Source organism: Sceloporus occidentalis, unplaced genomic scaffold (assembly GCF_023333645.1).
Source record: "Sceloporus occidentalis isolate IW3139 unplaced genomic scaffold, rSceOcc1.0.p SCAF_4, whole genome shotgun sequence".
NCBI lineage: Eukaryota > Metazoa > Chordata > Lepidosauria > Squamata > Phrynosomatidae > Sceloporus > Sceloporus occidentalis.
The window spans coordinates 79,093,354-79,113,945 of NW_028316984.1; the positions used below are offsets into that span (position 1 = coordinate 79,093,354).

The window sequence follows — 20,592 nt, forward strand, 5'->3', positions numbered from 1 at the left end:
TGATGTTCAGAGTAATATATATGCACAGAACAGTCACAAGGCACACACTACATACAATACCTACCCTCCAGGAAACACACATAGCAAAATACAGTGGGGCCTTTGGTATCCACTGGGGTTTGGTTCCAGTGGCCCCTGTGGATACCAAATCTTGGATGCTCAAGTCCCATTATATAGAATGGCTTAGTAAAATGCTGTCCCTTATATAAAATGAGAAAATCAAGGTTTGATCTCTGGATTCTTTAAAAAAATGTTTTCAAATTCTGGATGGTATCAGAATATCTGTATACAGAGGGCTGGCTGACTGTATATCAGATAAACACATGTGCATGTAAAACTATATCAAACTGATCAGCTAACAAATAAGATCACACCAAAAACCCCAATCCTGGGCAAAACACTTCCTACCAACCTTTTAGAAGTCTGCTTCTCATGTTCCTGGGTAGACTGGGACTAAAGCCCCATGCCTTTTCATTTTATTTTTCTAAGAAGGCTTCTAGGCTTACATGCAGCCCAGAATCATTATTGGAACAGAAATGGTACTGAGGCTGGTGCTTTCCTTTGTAGCATGACTCCACCACAAACATACGTTAATTTTTTTTAAAATTCAAACAATATTCAGGAAGGAGCTTGGCAGATGAAGTGTCGTTGTGGTCTCTACAGTGAGGATCCCAGAACTACCTCTATATATGTCTAAAGAAAAACTTTATAGGATTGATGTTAAAACTTGGGAAGCAGTGGACAGGTGTGTCACTAGGAGTCTGGTGTGTGTGTGTGTGTGTGTGTGTGTGTGTGCGCACACACGCAGCCCACATTGGGGGTGGGATTGGCACAGATGTTGGGCAAGCAAGAAAGGGCACCACCCCCACTTTCTCTCACCCAGCAGCCACGCCAGACCCTGAATGGGTCATCCGGAGGCCACAGCACCACCACCCAACAGTGGTCTGGCTGGGCAGCAACTGGCCAGTTGGGTGCAGGCAAGTGAGGCACCAAAAGACAGGGTGGATGAGGCAGTCTCTCCTCCCCCCCCCCCCCACACACACAGCCCTTTCTGGGCACCCACATCAGGAGACCCCAACTGCAATGACACCACTGGGACTGAAAATTAACAACCAAAACTTAAACTTTTCCATCCTATGGAACTCTTTCAGCTATGACCATGTGTAGATCAATAGAACAAGGGATAACATTGAAAAGCAATTAAAAGGTGGGCAAGGGACAAAGGAACAGCAAGTTGTTTTATAGAACTGAAGATGTTAAGGGAAACATTCTAAAATAACAGAACACTGCTGTATTTTAATTATGCTGGCTGACTGGCCATAGGCTTTGGCAGAAGGACTGTTATGCCACCAGAACTTGAGATATGTCAACAGAATGTCTAACATGGATGGGCAGAATGGAGGCAGCATGAGGAGGTTCAGAATGATTTCTCATGCATCAGATCATAGCCTTCAGTGACATTTTATACCAGTCTGACAGCTGCTTCTGTTGTACAGGGAAATTTGGGGAGATGGGGAATAGCCACTGCACACATAAGCATGACAAAATGTAGCATGTGGTGATTCATTTTGTTACATAACACATCAGCAGTATAGAAACTAGAGATGAACTGATTATTCTCACCCTCTACTTTTGCAGGGAGCATGGGATGGGTGTGGGTGATTTGCCAATACGGTGTTCATAGGGGCCTTCTCAACTCAGCCCCATAGCCTGGTGGCTTAGGACATTGCTCTGTTACTGTGTACAGCTGGCAGCTGTTACAGATGTGGGAGAGCAGCAACTTGATCAGTTGTTAGAAGGTCCCACAGCAGGAATAAGAGAGAACCAAAGCTAGTGGATAAACTTAGTGGCATCACTAGGGTTGGTGTCACCTGATGTGGTAACTCATGATGTTACCCCCCCTCCCCAATTGACCTCCTCCCATACCACACCATATAGAATCCTTAGTAATTTTTTTTTGTACTAATGTTACTCATTCATAGCAATTCCTATATATCACTGAATATAACGGCAATAGTTGTGACATAAACAACTATCAAAATTAAAATTATAGCTTTAAATTACAATATCATACACACAGCCTAAATGTATTTACATATACATAGTTCCATGTGGTTGAAGTGAAAATTTGGTAAAAAGTGATGTTTTTAAAGAAAATTTTAAAATAAAAAGAATAAAAATATTTTAAAAATAAAAACTATTTTTTTAAAAAAAATAAAAATTTAAATTTAAGTTTGTTTGTTTGTTTTTTAAAAGCACCTTTGAGACTAACGGCAAGAAAGAAGTTGGCAGCATGAGCTTTTGTAGACTAAAGTCTACTTCCTCAGATGCATAAGTAGATTTTATTCTACAAAAGATCATGCTGCCAACTTTTTCCTTTCAGTTAGTCTCAAAGGTGATTCTACAGACCAACAGCTATATCTTTAAATGGTATGAGTGGTTTTTTTTAAAGCACCCAAACAAGTTCAAAATTTAAGACAATTTCTAGGTGAAATATTTCAGCTGAAGACCAATTAAGTTGTTACTTTGAAATGTAGTAACAATTTCAAGGTGAAATAATTTAGCATTGTAGACCTCAGCTCAGATGACAAAATACCTGGCTGTAACATTTTGGCCCCATGACTTAGACACTGAAAATTCATAAGTAGGAACTCTGGTGAGGGGAACTTGGCACAAAACCAGTCTAGTGCCAGAAGACACCTGGATATTTTGAACAGATAGACAATACTTTTTTGGCTAGGAAACCTACAGGTATCACCTCACTGTGGATTCCAAACATGAGCATCCAACAGCAACTCTTACTCTGTCCTAAAACTGGGATGGCCAGGAGCACCCCACAGAGATAAGGAAGGGAAGGGCATATACTTGCTATGAAGTATACGTATTGCATTTGCAACTGTCTCCCTGTCAAGGCTGAATCACAGACAGCAGCCTATGGTGAACAAGAAATCAGGAGCCCTTTCACACTACACCATTATAGCACTATGATTCCACTTTAACTGCCATGGATCCATTCTACAGAATCCTGGGATTAGCAGTTTAGAGAGAGTCGTTTGGTATCCTTAGCCAGAGAGCTCCTCTGGTGCCTCCCCAAATGATAAACCCCAGGACTCCATGAGATACAGGCCTGGCATCATGTTATAATGGTTTGGTGTGAATGAGCTTTAAAAATCATGGTAGAAGGCAAACTTCAGGACCAAAGATCACCTCAGGAATGAAGAACAGACCAGGAGAGTGGGTCAAGAAACAAAGCAGAAATTTGGATAAAACAACAGAGAGACAGCACTTGATAATCAAAGAACACACCTAGGCTCAGAAAGACGTTACATAGACAAGGTTCAACTGAAGACAGAAAGGCTTCAGTATTACTTTCTGAATAGGAAGATCCAATGGCTAGCTTAGTTGGGTGGAATCGGTCCAGTACAGGAAAGTTTCCCAATTAAAAGACTGCTATGGGCAGCTCTGTGCTTCACCACACAGGACAGCTGCCAGGATCAAGGTGTTCACCTAGACATCCCCTATTGCTGTGTAGCAGCTCTCCCCAACTTGGCACTCCCTCCTGGTGGCCTAAGCAGAGAACTGCAACTTCCATCACCAACATCAGATCACATGTCCCATAGACACATATGTTGGGGATAGTGTGAACTGTGGTGTAGCTCAAGGCATTTGCAAAGCACTGACCTAAGGAGGGTTGACTTATATAAATTCATTGTCTTGCCACAACTGCTTTGTTGTAACATTCATTTCTTTTAGCAGCAGGGAAGCATTTATCCTTACCTGCAAGTTAATTCTGTGTTGAGACGGTCCAGGTGTGCCACTTTAGAATGATAAAGTGCAACAGAAGACCAGGCTCTTGTACCTCTAATAGTTGCATAGAATACAAAATCTCAGCAGGTTCAGCTTGTCATGTCAAGTAACTTACTCTCTTGGGATTCACCCTGACTGGCCAAAAGCCTTGGGATCTGGTGGAGTATTTTTTTAAAGATCCATATGACTTACCTCCTGCCCTGATATGTTTCTGGTGAATTTCTGGGACAAGTTGTGATTTTTTGGGGTGGTGGGTTTTTGTTTTTTTACTCCTGGGGCATTCCAATACAGACAGAAGTTAATTCTCACATCAGGCTCTACTGTCACATTCCTCCTTCACTTTTGGGCAGTACCACAACTGATGGTACTTGGATGGGGCATATTCATGGAGAGTCTCTTCTGATCTTCCTTCATTACATTTCCGGGGAGGGGAGGAAACCAAACCCACACCACACTTCAAATAGAAGCAAGCAAGAAAAGAAAAGAAAAGATCAAAAGCCCAGCATATTTTGGGCATGGATGAACCCTGAGGGGATGCATGGTGGGAACAACTGCTACAAGTCATGCAACCCAGGAACAGCATTAGCCCAGCATTTGTTGGAATTATTGGGCCATCTTGGGGAGCCCTTGGTTCTCGCCTTGCTCTCCAAAGGTAGCCCTCCTACAGGTAGAAAATATTTCCCATATCCATGCATACTAGAAACCCCATGACTACTAACTGATACCAGGATACTTGCAACTCTTCTTCACAGAATTACCAACCCACTTGCTCCAATCAAACTCCCATACAATTGCACACAGTTATGCAATGCATGAGGGTATCCTAACCACGGATCCAACACCATGGTTGTGTTCCCACTATGATTTAAAGCAAATAGCTGATCGGGTTATATGGCCATTGTTCCCATTTGAAACTGGTTCTGATCCTAGTATGATCAGTTTCAGTTGCGATGAAGTGAGGCAAACGCAAAAAAAACCCGCACTTTCTTGACACTAGTTCTTTGGCAGTTCTTTTCAAAAGAATAGATTTCAAAGCGTGTTCAAGAAGTGGGAACAACAGATCTGAATCACATCATTCTGTAGGGGTGGGACTAATGGCAGAGGGGTGTTTACCATCCCTCCTCAGTTTTTGGTAGATCCACCATCCCTCCCCTCCCAGCACTGCCTTTGTGCTTGTAGTGGGACTTATGGGAGCATGATTTTTTTAAAAAAACATAAATAAATAAAATTGATAGAAGATTTGATTGATTGATTTTGCAACTACAGTGTGCCCTGGTATCTATGTGTGTGGACTAAGGTTGCAGGTCCCATGATGTGTTTTATTTTTATCTGTTGCTGAGTAGTCAGAGAACTATTTAGAAAACTATTCTGAGGTGCTGATTGTGTGGTTTTAGATGCTGGGATCTTCTCATTTGTCTATGATGTGATTGCTTTTGGGTAGGTATATAAACAATGTTAATACATCCCTCAAAATCCTATCTTCCACTTCTCAACCTTGTGCACTGAGCAAAGCTATCAGTTTATATTTATATGGCATTATCCATGTCCTTCTCTTTGGAAAACGCAAATTTCTTTCTCTGGTTGGGCTCTGAATCCTTGTCCCAGAAGGGCTATGTTTGCTCTCCTGCTTTGAGAGGTTTGTGGGTGCTGTGTTGTGTGAACTTACTTTCCTTCTTCTTCTGTGCAGGGTACTCCAACATAGTGGGTGTGGGCAGTGTAAGGGGCTTTGAGCGTCTTCCTATGGGGAGATCTGGAGACTTGGAGACAACAATAGGGTAGATTAGAACTGCTCTGGTGGTGTTCTATATGCTGTAATATAAGTGTATGTGTTGCAAAGAGTATGTGGATTTTAGTAGGTAGGTTTGATAGGTGGATTTGATGATGAGGCATCTGCTATTTTAACCCTTTTTCCTGTATTTTCACCAACTTCACCAGAGTCAACAGGAAACGGATGCTATTGCCATTTGGCCAGTAGCATGTGGTGGCATTTTATTGCCGTTTACAAAAGTTGAGTACAAGATTGCTTAATAAGCCTCTTCCCAGAAAGAGAACATAAGTAGCTCTAGAAATTTTTAGGACTTATAAGGAACATACTGAAGAATTATCTAGCCTCCATGTGGAACAATACCCACAGTTCTTTGGGAGGAACCAACAACAATTTACCCAACTTTATTTTGTAGCATAGTCATGTTTTCACTATTCAAACAGAGGCTTGGTGTAGCCTTATAAATAAGCCCATAGAAATTACCTGCCCACATAAATATTTATTAGTCTATGTGTACTCACTTTTGTGATGGCCTAAATAGAAATGAAAATAATGATAATTATTTTAAAGCCCAGCTTTCTTAATTTACTAATTTTGGGTTACATGTAAACAATTCTCATTTAGCCCAAGCTGCCAGACAAACAGCTATACACCAACCCAAGGCCTTCACCAGTTCCTTAAACAGCACTTTGAGTTGCATGCAAGAATTATCTCTTTGCCATTAATAGACTCACCTCAAGTCACTGAACCTTTGGTTGCCATACAGGTATTAAAGGCATAGAATCCCTTTTAAGAATAGTATAGTATAGTGTTGTCATATTATACTGTACTAGTATAATGTTGTCATATTTAGTGAAAGGCAGGATCATATCTTGCAGAAAGAAGATATATAGTATGATGCAAGGAAAAGTCCCATTTGGTGGAAGCTTCCCGCCCACACAGCCATTAAATGCATCAGAGCCTAGTTTTCTAGTGAAACTAACAACTTGAGCATCAACCCTAATAGAATGGTGGCAGGGTGTGGGAAAATGCTCCATAGGAATCTGGATTTGTCACTCATGCTCTTATGCAATACATGCTCACCATCTTGCTATGCATTTGCCATATGGTTAGGAATGTGACATAGATTATCCCTGGGAGCTGCCACATGTATTCTGCATGGTAATTTTAGTCACAAAAGTATACTCTGAAACAGACCCACAAAGCTTGGGACTATCCAATCAAGGCAAAAGAACTTCACTAATTATCTATGCTGGCCTGCATGTATCTTTTCTCCCTCTGTCCTGTGTACTACCTTGTAATTGCAAGCCCAAGTAGCCAAGAAAAAACAACTTCAGTAAACCTTGAATGGGCTACCATATGAGTGGGTTATATTTGTCTGGGTAGAAGCTCAGTTGCATTTTGTCAAATATTTCTCAGATGGGATATGCATAGTTAAGATGGCAAGAGTTATTAATGAGGAGATAAAAACAAGCTAGGAAAGGCTGCATCGGTCGCTTTATCCTGAGCCTACAAGGAAGGTCAAGTTTCTGCCCTCCTCTTCCTAAACTGAGTTAATAAAGTAAAAACTACTTTGAATTTAAGTTTGCACCAATAGAAGTAAGCTGAGGACAAAGGGGAAAATGAAAGAACGAGAGAGAAACTGGGACATTTTAATGATAGCTGAAAAAGTAGAATGACAGAGGATTCATCAGGATGGTCCATACCAAATCAGGACAGATGGAGGGTATAGAATTGTACAAGCCTGCCTGAATCAGGTACTCTGTGGGCAAACCCAGAGTGGTATATATTGTTTATGGAAGAGATAATTCTCTAACTGGGGGAACAGGGCGATATGTACAGGTAAATGGGGTACCTGTGACCCATCAAGAGTAGAGGATACAATTCATTGCTCTTCTGCCTTTGATCAAGGACTGTCATTAGTGAGTTACAACCACCTTTGCATCTCCCCTCAAATTGAGTCATTAGAGGCTCAGGAGTCCCTATTTTTAAAACCGCCAAAGGGAGCACTTTGCTGTGTAATTAAAGCCTTCTTCTCTATTAACCTGCGTCTCTCATTCTCTCTCTCTCTCTCTCTCTCTCTCTGTTCACCTGGACTGGTTACTCACTAGACTGTTTACAGATGGGGTGGTTGCAGAAAGGCTGGGAATATTCAGGAACAGGAGTATGGGCTGGGCTTCTCCCTTTTACAAAGTATAGATAAGGATCCAAATCAAACCACAAAATTATTACTGGATGGCAGGTCAGTTGAAAAGGGCAGAGATTTATTTAGCATGAAGACAATCATTTCCACAGGTGCAAATGCCCCAAATGCAGAAAATGTAGGTAATCCAGAGTGAAAGTTTACGATTAATCACAAATCTTTGTGATGTCAAACACTGTGGGCATTTAGCAGAATGTCTCAAAATGGCATAGATGAACTTTGGAAAATTTGCCAGAAGAACATAGCAAACAATATTTGGCAATAGGGACTGCTAGCAAAAACAGTTAGGCAACAATCATTTGTGGTGATTTGTCAATATCTGAAAATGCAAAAAGTAGATGTCAATATCCCCTTGTGCTTTCCCATTCTGTTAATGTTTGGGGCCTTTGCTGTTACTGCTGTTAAGAATAATGTTATGGAGAAGTCTCTCCCTAGAACAGCCAAAAGAGTGTGTATCCATACTACAGAGTTATACCACTTTAACTGTCATGACTCCATTCTATGGAATCTCTGGGACTGCAGTTTATGAAGGCAATTAGGTTCCATTAGGGTCACCATATCAGAAATGACTTGAAAGCAAGCAACAACAATAAACAGGCACTAGAGCTCTCCAGAAAAGAATCCTTTGTATGTCAACAAACTATAAACCCCAAAATTCTATAAGATGGGATCATAGCAGTTAAAGTGATCTCAAACTGCTCCTCCGTATAATTAATTCATCCTTCAGGGAGGGACAATTTCCATCAAGTCTAAAGACAGCAATAGTAAAACCATTGCTAAAAAAGCCCTCCCTGGACCCCCTATCCCGGAATAACTATAGACCGTATCACTGCTGCCTTTCCTGGGGAAGGTGATCGAGAGAGCGGTCGTTTTCCAGCTTCAAGGGGTCTTGGAAGAAACAGATTTTCTAGACCCATTTCAAACTGGCTTCCGGGTGGGCTATGGATTTGAGACGGCCATGGTCGCCTTAGTCGATGATCTCCATCTGGGCATGGACAGGGGAAGCGTGACCCTGTTAGTGCTTTTGGGCATCTCAGCGGCTTTCTATAACATTGACCATGGTATCCTTCTGGAACGCCTGGGGGAGCTGGGAATCGGAGGCACTGCACTCCAGTGGTTCCGTTCCTACCTCTCAGGTAGATTCCAGATGGTGCATCTGGGGGACGTGTGCTCCAACAGGAGGGAACTTACATCTGGTGTCCCTCAGGGAGCCATTCTGTCCCCCATGCTATTTAACATCTACATGAAACCGCTGGGTGAGATCATCCGGAGACACGGGGCGCGGTGTTATCAGTATGCTGATGACACCCAAATATGTTTCTCTGTGCCTCCGACTGATGCAGTGACTAGGGATGGCATCTCTCCTCTAAATGCCTGTCTGGAGTCGGTAATGGGCTGGATGAGGGAAAACAAACTCAGCTTGAATCCAGAGAAAACGGAAGTGCTTGTGATAGGCTCTCCTGGTCGGGGTGAGGTAATTTGTCCACCGGTCCTGAATGGGGTCACGCTTCCCCTGAAGGACTCAGTCCGCAGCTTGGGGGTGCTCCTGGACTCGTCGCTCCACTTGACTTCTCAGGTAGATGCGACGGTCAGAGGCACCTGCTATCAGCTTCGGCTGATACGCCAACTGCGACCCTACCTCGACCGGGGGGACCTTGAAAGTGTGGTACATGCTCTGGTAACCTCTCGATTGGATTTCTGCAATGTGCTCTACGTGGGGCAACCCTTCTACCAAACTCGGAAGCTTCAAATAGTTCAAAATATGGCAGCCAGGTTGGTCTCTGGATGTTCCAGGGCCAACCACATAACACCGATCTTGAAAGACCTTCATTGGCTGCCTGTTCGCTTCCGGGCACAATACAAGGTGTTGGTTATGACCTATAAAGCCCTAAATGGCTTGGGCCCAGGGTACTTGGAGGACCGCCTCTCCCCATATAATCTGCCCCACACTCTCAGGTCATCTGGTAAGGATCTGTTGAGAATCCCTTCCTCCAGATATAAGTCAACCTCACAGAGAGCTTTTTCCATCTCGGCACCTGGGACCTGAAACACCCTTCCAGAGGATCTCTGTGCCACCTCCACTTTAGATCTCTTTAAAGAGAGATTGAAAACTTTTTTATTTCATCAAGCTTTCCCTGAAGTCCCATGTTAACATGATCCTTCCCTATAATTATGTGATAACTTCAAATATTCCAGCTGGCGTGGTTGTGTTTTATCGGTTTTAATGTGGAATGTGTATTCTGTAATGTTTTATTAACCTTTGTATGAATTGTGTATTGATCATTGTATTTTTATCCTGTATTGTATATTGAACGTTTTGTACACCGCTGTGATCTAATTTTGGAATAGCGGTATAGAAATAAAACTTATTATTATTATTATTATTATTATTATTATTATTATTATCATTGTGCAGTGTGGATACACCCAATCTTTTAAAATAGAGCTATGTGACCTTGAGAGAACCAGCATGATGTGGTGATTTGAGCATTGGGCTACAACTCAGGAAATACAATCCATTGCTCTTTTGCCTTTGATCAAAGAGTTTGGTCAGGGTTCAAATCCCATCTTGGACATGGAAGCTCACTGGGTGACCTTGGACAAATTACACTCTCACAAATTCAGAGGAAGGCACAGGCAAACCCCCTCTGAAAAAGTCTTACCAAGAAAACCCTGTGATAGGGTCACCATAAGCTGGAAATGACTTGGAGGCACGCAACAACAGCAATGTAACCTTATTATTTGAAATAAGGTTTTAGTTATGTATTTCATGAATGGCCTGTTGGAGTAAGACAACATATTTTCCCCTCTTCAGTTTTAACTTTTGTTCTCTCCCCATCCACTTCATAAGAAGCATTAGCAATACTGTACAGTGGTTCCTTGTTATCCATTGGGGTTTGGTTCCAGGATCCTGAATCCATGGATAAGGAGGACCAACTGTAATTACAAATCAAAATGGAATATTACATGGGACAGACTTCTGCTAAACAGCTACATTTGTAATCCCATACATGCAGACCTGGAAGTAGGTTCTTCTGAGTAGGAATGATTTCTAAGTAAGATTGTTCTATAAGATCTGCCCCTCCCTTGTGTGGCCATATTGGAAACTGAGGTACTTTTTCTCTAGATAAGACTGGCTAAAATGTTTTTCATCTGGTTTTCTTCTCTGTCAGGTTACACATACTGCATTCAGGTACTGCATACAATGCTACTAATTGTGATATATTTCAAAGTAGCTGAGAGTATTGCTACTGTATAGGCCACCCAGAAGGAGAGATGATGGCCACCCACAAGGAGAACTCCAATTTGCATTAGATGCAAATGTATATAATGACAGCCTGATAGCACTTTTGGATGGGGAGAAGCTTCTTTGGGTGAGGGAGGTGTGCCCCCTATTTTTCTCAACCATTTCCCAAATGCAAAATGCACTCAAGTGGCCTTTTCTCCTTGCGGCTTTTTGTATGGGGAGACATACACTGAAAACCCTTTGAAGAGAGAAGATAAACTACTCAGAGGGGCAATTTGGAGCAGAGAAATGAAGAGGCAAGAACTGAGGGCATCCTACCCATTGTTTCTTCACTGTCTTTCCAATTGCTCCCTCCCCAAAGGGTTTTTGTCCTCATCTACAATACATAGGCTGCTGGCCTATGAGGGCTTATACTGAGTTAGACCATTGCTTCATCCAGGCCAATGTTGTCTGCTCTGACTGGCTGCAGCAGATCTCCAGGATTTGTGCCAGACTTCCTCTCTTGCTCTTCCTGGAAATTCCTGGTAATCCCTCCTGGTGGTCTCCCATTCGTGTATTAACTAGGCTGACCTGACTGATGAGCTTATAGCTCACCTTTTTAAACTGGCGAGCTTCCCAGGCTGGAGCTAGAACATGGAATGGAGGCAGGGATTATTGCTCACTAAATTGCTGCCAAACTGCTGGCTGCCATCAACCCGGGTCCCAGCTGGGTCCCAGCCACACTCTGCCAGCACTTTGTAGAAGTTGAAAAGCTTCTGACTTCTAAAAAGTGCTGGCGAAATGTGGCTGGGACCCAGGCTGATGACAGCCAGTGGTTTGACAGCAATTTAATTCCCACCTCCATCCTGCACCCCGGTTCCAACCCAGGATACTGGAGCTGGTTTAAAAAGGTGAGCGATAAGCTACATAATTTCTGACATCAAAAGAGATCAGTGTATTCAGTGGGGTGTTCGATTTTCACTCATATTTCCATACAGTGTATGGTTTGGCCCTGAAGAGGCTGAGATGAATTATCTTTTAGTAGGTTATACAGCTGAGTACAAAAGTTAGAATCATACAAATCATTGTATTCCCTATTACCATGTAGGGATGTGAGAGCTGGACAATTAATAAAGAAGATAGGAGGAAAATCCATTCAGTGGAGATGTGGTGCTGGAGAAGAGTGCTGAGGGTTCCATGGACAGCCAAGAAGACAGACAAATGGGAGCAGATCAAGCCAGAAATCTCCATGGAAGCCAAGATGACAAAACAGCCTCTGTCATACTTCAGACACATCCTGAGAAGGCATGATTCATTAGAAAAAACAATAATGCTAGGAAAGGTGAAGGGAAGTAGAAAGAGAGGAAGATCACATGATGGATGGACCCTATTAAGGTCATGGGTATGACTTTGCTGAACCTAAGCAGAAAAGTGGAGGACAGGGAGTCTTGGAGATGCCTCACCAATAGGGTCGCCATGGGTTGAAATCGACTTGAGGGTGGTTAACAACAAAAACAACAAAGGTTATCCTCCTGGAGAAAATGCAAACAAAACCATTCTAGGCAAGCTTTTCTATTCTAATAATTCATATTGTGAAGATGGAATGATTGGAAAAGTATGTGGTTATGATATTTTTTTGTGTATGTTGTCCAGGCTTGATTGTTTCATGGGACAACAGGGTAAGCACCATAATGATTCATTTTTATATGTCTCACTGCCCAATGGATGAATGGGGCTTTCTTGCTTTGGGCATTGGCTCTACAGTGGGGCTTTTGGTTCATTTAGATGTCACAGCAAGCCAGGATTACCACCGAACCTTAAGAACCATTCAGCATACTGGCTCCCTCTGCCCAGTTGTTTTTGCTTTCAGCAGAAGCAGCTAAATAAACTCCACACTTTGATCCATGCTGGTTTAGCATAATGTGTGAACTTGGCAGCAGTTTGTTTTCTACCTTGTATTCCCTCAACAACAGAGAAACAACCTTACAAGATCTCTCTGAACTGTTGAGAAACAAGACAGAGACCTAGTTCCTGCTGGAGTTGCAAGTCACATTAAACAACCCAGAAACCCAAGGAGCCTGGCCTCCTCCTCCTCCTCATTTCTTACCTGCCTCTCCCAATGGATCAAGACGGGGAACAACAACAAGTAACAGACACACCATATCAGCTAAAATACACATCAGTTTAAAGGGACACATAAGATGTACACACATTAAAACAATCCACATTTAACATTCATTTAAAATTTAGAATTTAAAAACAATCTATTAAAAATAATCTGGCTAAACCTGCCAGAAGAGATTGGTCTTTAAAGCTCTTTGAAATTCAGACACCACAGTCCATGGCTGCTCAAGTCCCATTATACACAGTGCCATAATATGATGATGTTCCTTATATAAAATGGCAAAATCAAAGTTTGCTTTTTGGAATTCATATATTTTAAAAATATTTTCAACCCGTGGATGCTTGAATCCATGGATCAGATATCCATGGAACTGGGTGGGTGACTGTATTTATTCAAGGTATCTTACTATCTAGTTTATCTCCCCATACCTACTTTTGGCATGTTGTCATACAGATGTTGTTAATTTGAATGTTCCATTCTCATTAATATCAAAAGTTGTACTCCAAGGCTTTCATATGCTTTCTAAAAACTGGAAAAGATCTGTAGATTACAATTGGAATCAGGAGATAATGATTTCATTGGAGACAGCAGTCCTTCTCCATCATGGGTCCTCTATCCTGAGCAGAAACAGATTTTGCATATAACATTCTTCTTTGAATTAGTGAGCTGATCACCTGTGCTGTCTACTTTGTGACACATATCATTTGAGGGCAAACACAGGACAAAACTATGCAGTAGCTATCTGCTCCACAGAATATTTATGGCTTTGGGATTAGGAGCAGTGTGCAGAGATATTTTCTGTTATGTAAATTTTAAAAAATGGCAGAATCCACTACTGTGGTACCTCTTCAAAAAGTCAGTTTTAGGGTCATTGGGTGTATAATTGATGGACCTGGGCAAATGTGTCAAGACTGATTTTTCTGAGTTTCTCATTTTTCAACTGTTATGTTCTGTTTTGTTTCCACATTGGGTTGCCTTTTTTTCTGGTTTGCATGAAAATTTCTATGTATTGATGTGTACATGTTTGAATATATATATATATCTTATGTGTGTATTTTTGTCTTCACTTTTCAAAGGTACACATTTTGAAGCATTTGTTAGTTCTGTATGTAAATATTTTTCAAATGAGAACCAGTATTGTGCAGTGGTTTGAGCATTCAGTTATGATTCTGGACACTAGAGTTTGGTTCTCTGCTTGGCCATGGAAACCCAGTGGGTGATGTTGGGTAGTTCACACACTCTCAGCCCTAGAAAATCCCATGAGAGGGTCGCCGTAGGGTAACCATAAGTCAGAAACAACTTGAAGGCACACAACCATTCTTCAAGCATTTTTGAATGAAACATTGTTGTATGTACTTTTCCAAAATACACACTTTTAAAATCCATTGGTTGAAATGTACGCAATTTTATGTGTAGTTTCAAATGTATACATTTTATATCATTTGTCCCGCAAACTGCACAGGGGCTTGTGAGGATTTAGGCTAAGCTTTGTAAATACCTGTACTTAAAAGTAAAAGGAAATGTGTGTTCATGGAAAACAACTGCCTATAAAACATGATCCTTCAGTATAATATTTTCTTAGTTCTTCACCTAAAGAAATATAGTAGGCAACATGGAATCTTTGCAGCCAGTGCAGAAGCTGTTTCACATATCAAAATCAAACCAAATGTATTTCTTTACGTTCAGTTTGGAATTAGTTACCTTTAAGAACAATCAAGATCTATAAGCAGTCATTAAAAGAGACTGTAAGTTTCTGTTACTGAAAAATATTCATTATGATGAACAGCTTACAGAGCCAGTACCAGTCACAATTACAGCAGTAGGCACCATACCTAGAATTTGGCATTTGCTTTCAGTTTGTGCTTTTTAAAAATCTTTTTTCTTCTGGAATGTGTTTAGGATGTTGGCTTTGCTGATTGTCCCTCTGTTTTCTTCCCAGCTCCTTCTCAAACGAGATCCTGGGCCTCAGGTTGCCACTGGAACCTGTACTTAATGCCAACACAGTCTGCCTGACTTTACCTGGTCTGACACGGCGACAACTGGAGGTCTGTGTGCGGAATCCTGATGTGACAGCTTCTGCCATTCAAGGCATCCAGATTGCCATCCACGAATGTCAGCACCAGTTCCGTGACCAGCGCTGGAATTGCTCCAGCCTGGAGACCAAGAACAAGATTCCCTACGAAAGCATAATCTTCAGCAGAGGTAAGAGCCCCTCTCCTCTTGCTTCCAGAGGCTCTGTTGAATCCCTGAGGAAGCAACATTACCATATCTTAGCAAATGCATGGTTGACTACAGATAAAATAAAATCAATTTTTTTTTAAAAAAATGATGGGGTTGGATTCCCCTCCCCCCCCCCCCCCCCCCATAAATCTGATCCTGTTTCTCGGAGTTTTAAGCATTTTAATTACCTGAGATGCAGAGGCTTCTTCAGAGTTTATTTACTTATGTATTTATAACAATTATATCCACCTTCCCATTACAAATTAACCAGAGCAACATCCATCAATATCCAGCAACTAATAATAACTAATATCCATAAATAATATAACAAAAATATTTTTTAAATGGCAGCCAATTAAAAGTATACTTGAATTAAATCTACAAACTAAAAGAAATGGAAATCCCATCCCACAGCAGTTGATCCCATTGAAATCTAGGTTGATTTCAGTCTTGCAGGGAGGTAGCCAAGGGGGGGGGGGGTTCTTGGGGTCTGGACCCCCCTCTTCCGTTAGAAAAATGAATGGTACATGCTGCTGCGCAGCTGCACCCAAGCCCCAATATAATGGTGGCACTTAGTCTGAACCCCCCCCCCTTCCTAAAATCATGGCTACGTCTCTGCATCTTGTGTGAGTTACTAGAATACTGAGGTCCATCAATGTGTTTTAAACAGTGAGGAGTGGGGACTTCCATGTCAGTAGAATGGTGAATCCTTGTGAGGTTTCAGATTAGGCAAGTTAATCAAAGTGCCAGATCTATCCCCAAAACCCAGTGCAAATTCACCATCCTATTGGCATGAACATTGTCAGCTGCCACTGGTTTTAAACAGAACTAGGAACTTTACTTGACAAGCTGGAGCATGTCCAGAGGAGGGAGACCAAAATGCAGAAAGGTCTGGAAATCATGCTCTATGAGGAGCAGCTTAGGGAGCTGGGTATGTTTAGCCTGGAGAAGAGAAAGTTAAGAAGTGTCATGATAGTCATGTTTAAATATTTGAAGGGATATCATATTGAGGGTGGAGCAAGCTTGTTTTCTGCTGCTCCAAAAGCTAGAACACAATCCACTGGATTCAAACTACAGGAAAAGAGAATCCAGCACAACATTAGGAAGAACGTCCTGACAGTAAGAGCTGTTCAACAGTGGAATACACTACCTCAGAATGCATGGAGTCTCCTTCTTTGGAGGCTTTCAAAACAGGCTGGATGGCCATCTGTTGGGAGTGCCTTGATTCTGTGTTCCTGCATGGCAGGACTGGACTGGGTGGTCCTTGTGGTCTCTTCAAACTCTATGATTCTACTTTTCAAAGATAATTTATTTCTATTACTCATCAGTGATTTTTTTCAAAAGTGTGATTTGTTGTCATTATTCATTACAGTGATGAAAAAAGTAGATCTTTGTATTATTCATTGTGACATAGGGCAGGGAGGTAGGTTTAAGGGGGAGACAGGAAGAGAGGGCGATGGCGGAAGCAGCCTTAATCATGTGATTGAGAAGACCCACCATAATGGCTGCTCACAAATAGGTAGAATTCTGTTTTCTTTAATAAGTATGATTATGGCAAAAATGGGGCTCGTGTGGTAATGTCCTAGATCTGCACAGAGAAGATGAGATACATTATGTGAACCTAGAAGCATACATCATTCTAGCAATCCTTCTGGCCTGAAGACATTGTGTTGACGATAGATGTGGAAAGACAGGAACCTCAGATGGTTATCAAATGGAAAACCCTAAGGAAACATTTCATAACTAACTGTAACAAAGCATTGCCATAGGGGATGGTTCATAGCCTGAGTACTTAAGTTTGAAAGGAATTGGGTGTCTCTCCGGATGTGCAAATAACAAAAAAAATTAAACTGCCCTCTGTTGTTTGTGCAGTTCTATTGAGCGTCTTCTTTTCCTGTTGTATGTCAATGTAGCCTCAGAAATGTTCATCAAAATATGTAGCACCCAGTTTTGTCACCTTGTAGACTCTTGGCTTAGCTCTCAGTGGGGAGAGCTTGTATTCAGTTCTTGTCTTCAGAAGTTTTTCCACAAATGGCTGTGCTTATCTCCTTGTTTGCTTTCTTTGATATTTAGGCACAACAAGAGACATACACCTGTAAAACTGCTTGCCTTTTTTTTTTTATTTATTTATTTTTTGCTTCTCAAAACATTGAATCATGGATTTACCTTTTCATATCGTGTGAGATTTTCACTTAGCACAGGTCCTTTGCCATATTCTCCACCAAAAACAATTCAAACATTAGCTCTGTGCCTTCTGCAGAATTGGTTTTTTCCCCATGAGAGCAAACATTTTAAAGGAACACTCCATCAAAAAAAAAATTAAAAAAAATCAAACATTCTTACAAATCACTACGTTCATCTTCTAGCATCTTTTCCCCCAAATACTACACTAAAAATGTAGACGCTTAGCTTAGTGATCCTATTAGTGTTCTATAGTTTAACTTCCTAAATAATTTGGTTCACCATAATGAAAAATTAAAAAACTGAAATTTGCCCAAAATTCTTATCTTCAGAATGTTAATAGTTAGCTTTTCCTTAACTCCAGATATCCATGTTCATTGCCTCTCTTAACTTAATAATCCATTCTTCTGTTGATGGAAGCTGTTTTTGTTTCCAATACTTTGTGTATAGGATCCTTGCCATGGATACCATATATAATAAGATTCATGTTTGTTTTCAATTTTAGATTCTAGAGTGCATGTCATATTCAGCAAAATAGAAAAGCATTCTTAGAAAATTTTATTTGTAGGATTTCCATTATTGATTGTGGATCTTGTCCCAGTATTTTTGTCTGCCTGGCATTTCCATCAAATACTGTGTGAATAAAAGAGGCACCTGGTTTGTCACATTTCCAGCATTGAGTGTTTCCCGTTTTGTAAATCTGCTGCAGTATTGTTAATGCTTGCATACACATTACAGGCAGCATTAAAAACAAGCCATTAGTGTTGATTGACCTACTATTCTATTAGACTTGTACTGCTTATCAAAAACTAATTCTTTCAGAGGCCAACTGAAAAACAGTCCAGTACCCAATGTGCATCATACAACAATCCCAGCTCCATACAAAATTAAAAGGAAGTGTCATGCTTGACTGCAAATTCCTTCTTTTATCTCAGATAGAAGGCCTCTGATCTAGTCCAGTTTGAGGGCTTGTGGTGCTGGTCACACTTAAATATTGTACTGAATTTCTTTTCCCATGAAAGCCACATGCCAAAAGCATGTGAGACAAGGATAGGTCCCAACAGCTGATTTGGGACACCAAAACACTCTCAGTGCTCAACCATTAATACCAAGAATTAGATCTTTTGTCTAATTCTGAACATTATAAAGTAAACCTAACACAGTATAGATATTCTTTATTGTTCTGATATCATTTTTTTCACTGTTGTCATGACTTAGGAACCTGGGAACCATGGGGCCCATACAGACAGGCCAAAATAAAGCTGCTTCAGGTCACTTTGGAGGTATGCTGTTTAAATGATACATGCATCCTAAGAATTCGGAAGCTGCACCAAAGTCACATTGATAAATTCATTTCCAAGTAAATGTGCCTAGGACTGTAAATTTAAAATCTGTAGTGCTAAACATGTCTGCCCTGTGCTCTTGTTAAATCAAACCAATGCCATATGTCCTGCTTGTCCCTCACCTATCCAGCATCACAGTCCTCTATACACCACTTCTTGAGATATCTCAATGTGAGGGAATGTTGGGCAGTTTTTCTCAATGTGCCAGGCACTGCTATCATATTTGTTCCCATTAACTACAACTCTATTTTTTCCTTGGAATCTCCCTATAAACCAGTCGCCAATAGTTTTCAGACCAACACTAGTCCACAGACCACCACTTTGAGCTTCCAATGCCATTGTTTTGGGAGATTGGGACCATAAAAACGGATGAAACCTTGGCCTTTTCTGTAGTGTTTGCCGGAATAACAGAACAAGAGTTTCACACCTGTTTACAGCTGTTATATATTTCAAAAGCAAAACAGTGGTCCATTGGCACACCCTTTGCAATGCTTGAACCACAACAGAGATGTGCATGTGCAGAGTGATGGGAGGGACACATGAGCACCTTGTCACTTGCACTAATGCTGTTTCTAGGGTGGAGGTGAACTTTATCTTGGTTAGTATTACTTGGAGATTTATTGTGCTTACCGAGTTGCTTCTTAGTAACTTAAAGTGACAGATCCCTTGAATCTTTCATGCCTTTTCCCACATCTGCTTCCATCAGTTCAACCATGCGTGCTTCTCACTTTAAATAATTTGTAGATCACTCCTTCCTTCCCTCCCCCCACTAGTCCCTGATCTTTTACGCCTCATCATCTCCTCTTCTGAACAAGTGAGGGGGGGAACCCAACCATCTCTAAAGGCCTGGGAGCTGGTTACAGGAGACCAAACTTCTTCCAAGTCTGGCACTCTGGTGGGGAAACTAAATTGGATGGCCACCACAGTCCCAATAATTTGGATGTAATTAATGGAAAAACCTGGAAAAGGTACATACAAAGCAATGTTGTAGCATGGGAATGCACTTCATAATGTCTAGGTGCACCTTGCCTCACAGCCTGTAAGCAACTTGGGGCCATGTGCTCCCAGAGAAATATGAGAAGTTCCTCCCAAGAGAGTTACCATTTTCAGAGCTTTGGCAACCTGGAAGTACATGCCATAATGCCTTGAATCAGAGCTTCAAAACATTTTTAATACAACAAAGAAATGTCCCCCAATATGCCTCTTAATATAGGCCTCTTGTTGCACTGTGTAATGTGTTGCTGTGAAACTCCTTAACAGGACAGTGGTCTGGCACAGGCATAGATGGAACAGAAAAAGAATAAATTTTTGAATACTTAGGTGTAGAAGCGAGGTGAAGTCATCTATTTTATTCTTCTTCCCCAGGTACACATTATGGTTCTTTCAAGTTATTCAATTGTACAATGTATATTTTTAAGAATACCATGTTTTTTGTTTCCCTATCAGCATCACAGGAGTTTATTTCAATGATTAATGCTACTTAAAGGACTCCTCCAGATGGGACAAAGGAGCTGGGAAGTTGTGGCATACACTGCAATAGTTCTTGGAGTTCGTTAAAATATACAAATGACATTATGATTTCTGTTGTCCCAGTCTATCTGGCAGTTGCCAGCACCAGTTGCAACATTTTATTCCCACCTCAGAATAGGTTTCTTTTTTATTCAAAGATATATTGGAACAAAAATGGCTCCTTCCTTTCTCCTCCTCCTCCGCCCGCTCTCT

The 20,592-nt window shown here is 41.2% G+C and overlaps 1 protein-coding gene across 1 annotated transcript in view; it reads left to right on the forward strand.

The window, feature by feature from the left end:
- The window catches only part of LOC149314053 (protein Wnt-10a-like), a 74,816-nt gene that overhangs the window by 8,780 nt on the left and 45,444 nt on the right, over positions 1-20,592 (forward strand). Inside the window, exon 2 of the mRNA XM_089523367.1 lies at positions 15,066-15,328. Within this exon, the coding sequence (XP_089379493.1) occupies positions 15,066-15,328 (263 nt within the window). The remainder of the gene's footprint in view (positions 1-15,065; positions 15,329-20,592) is intronic.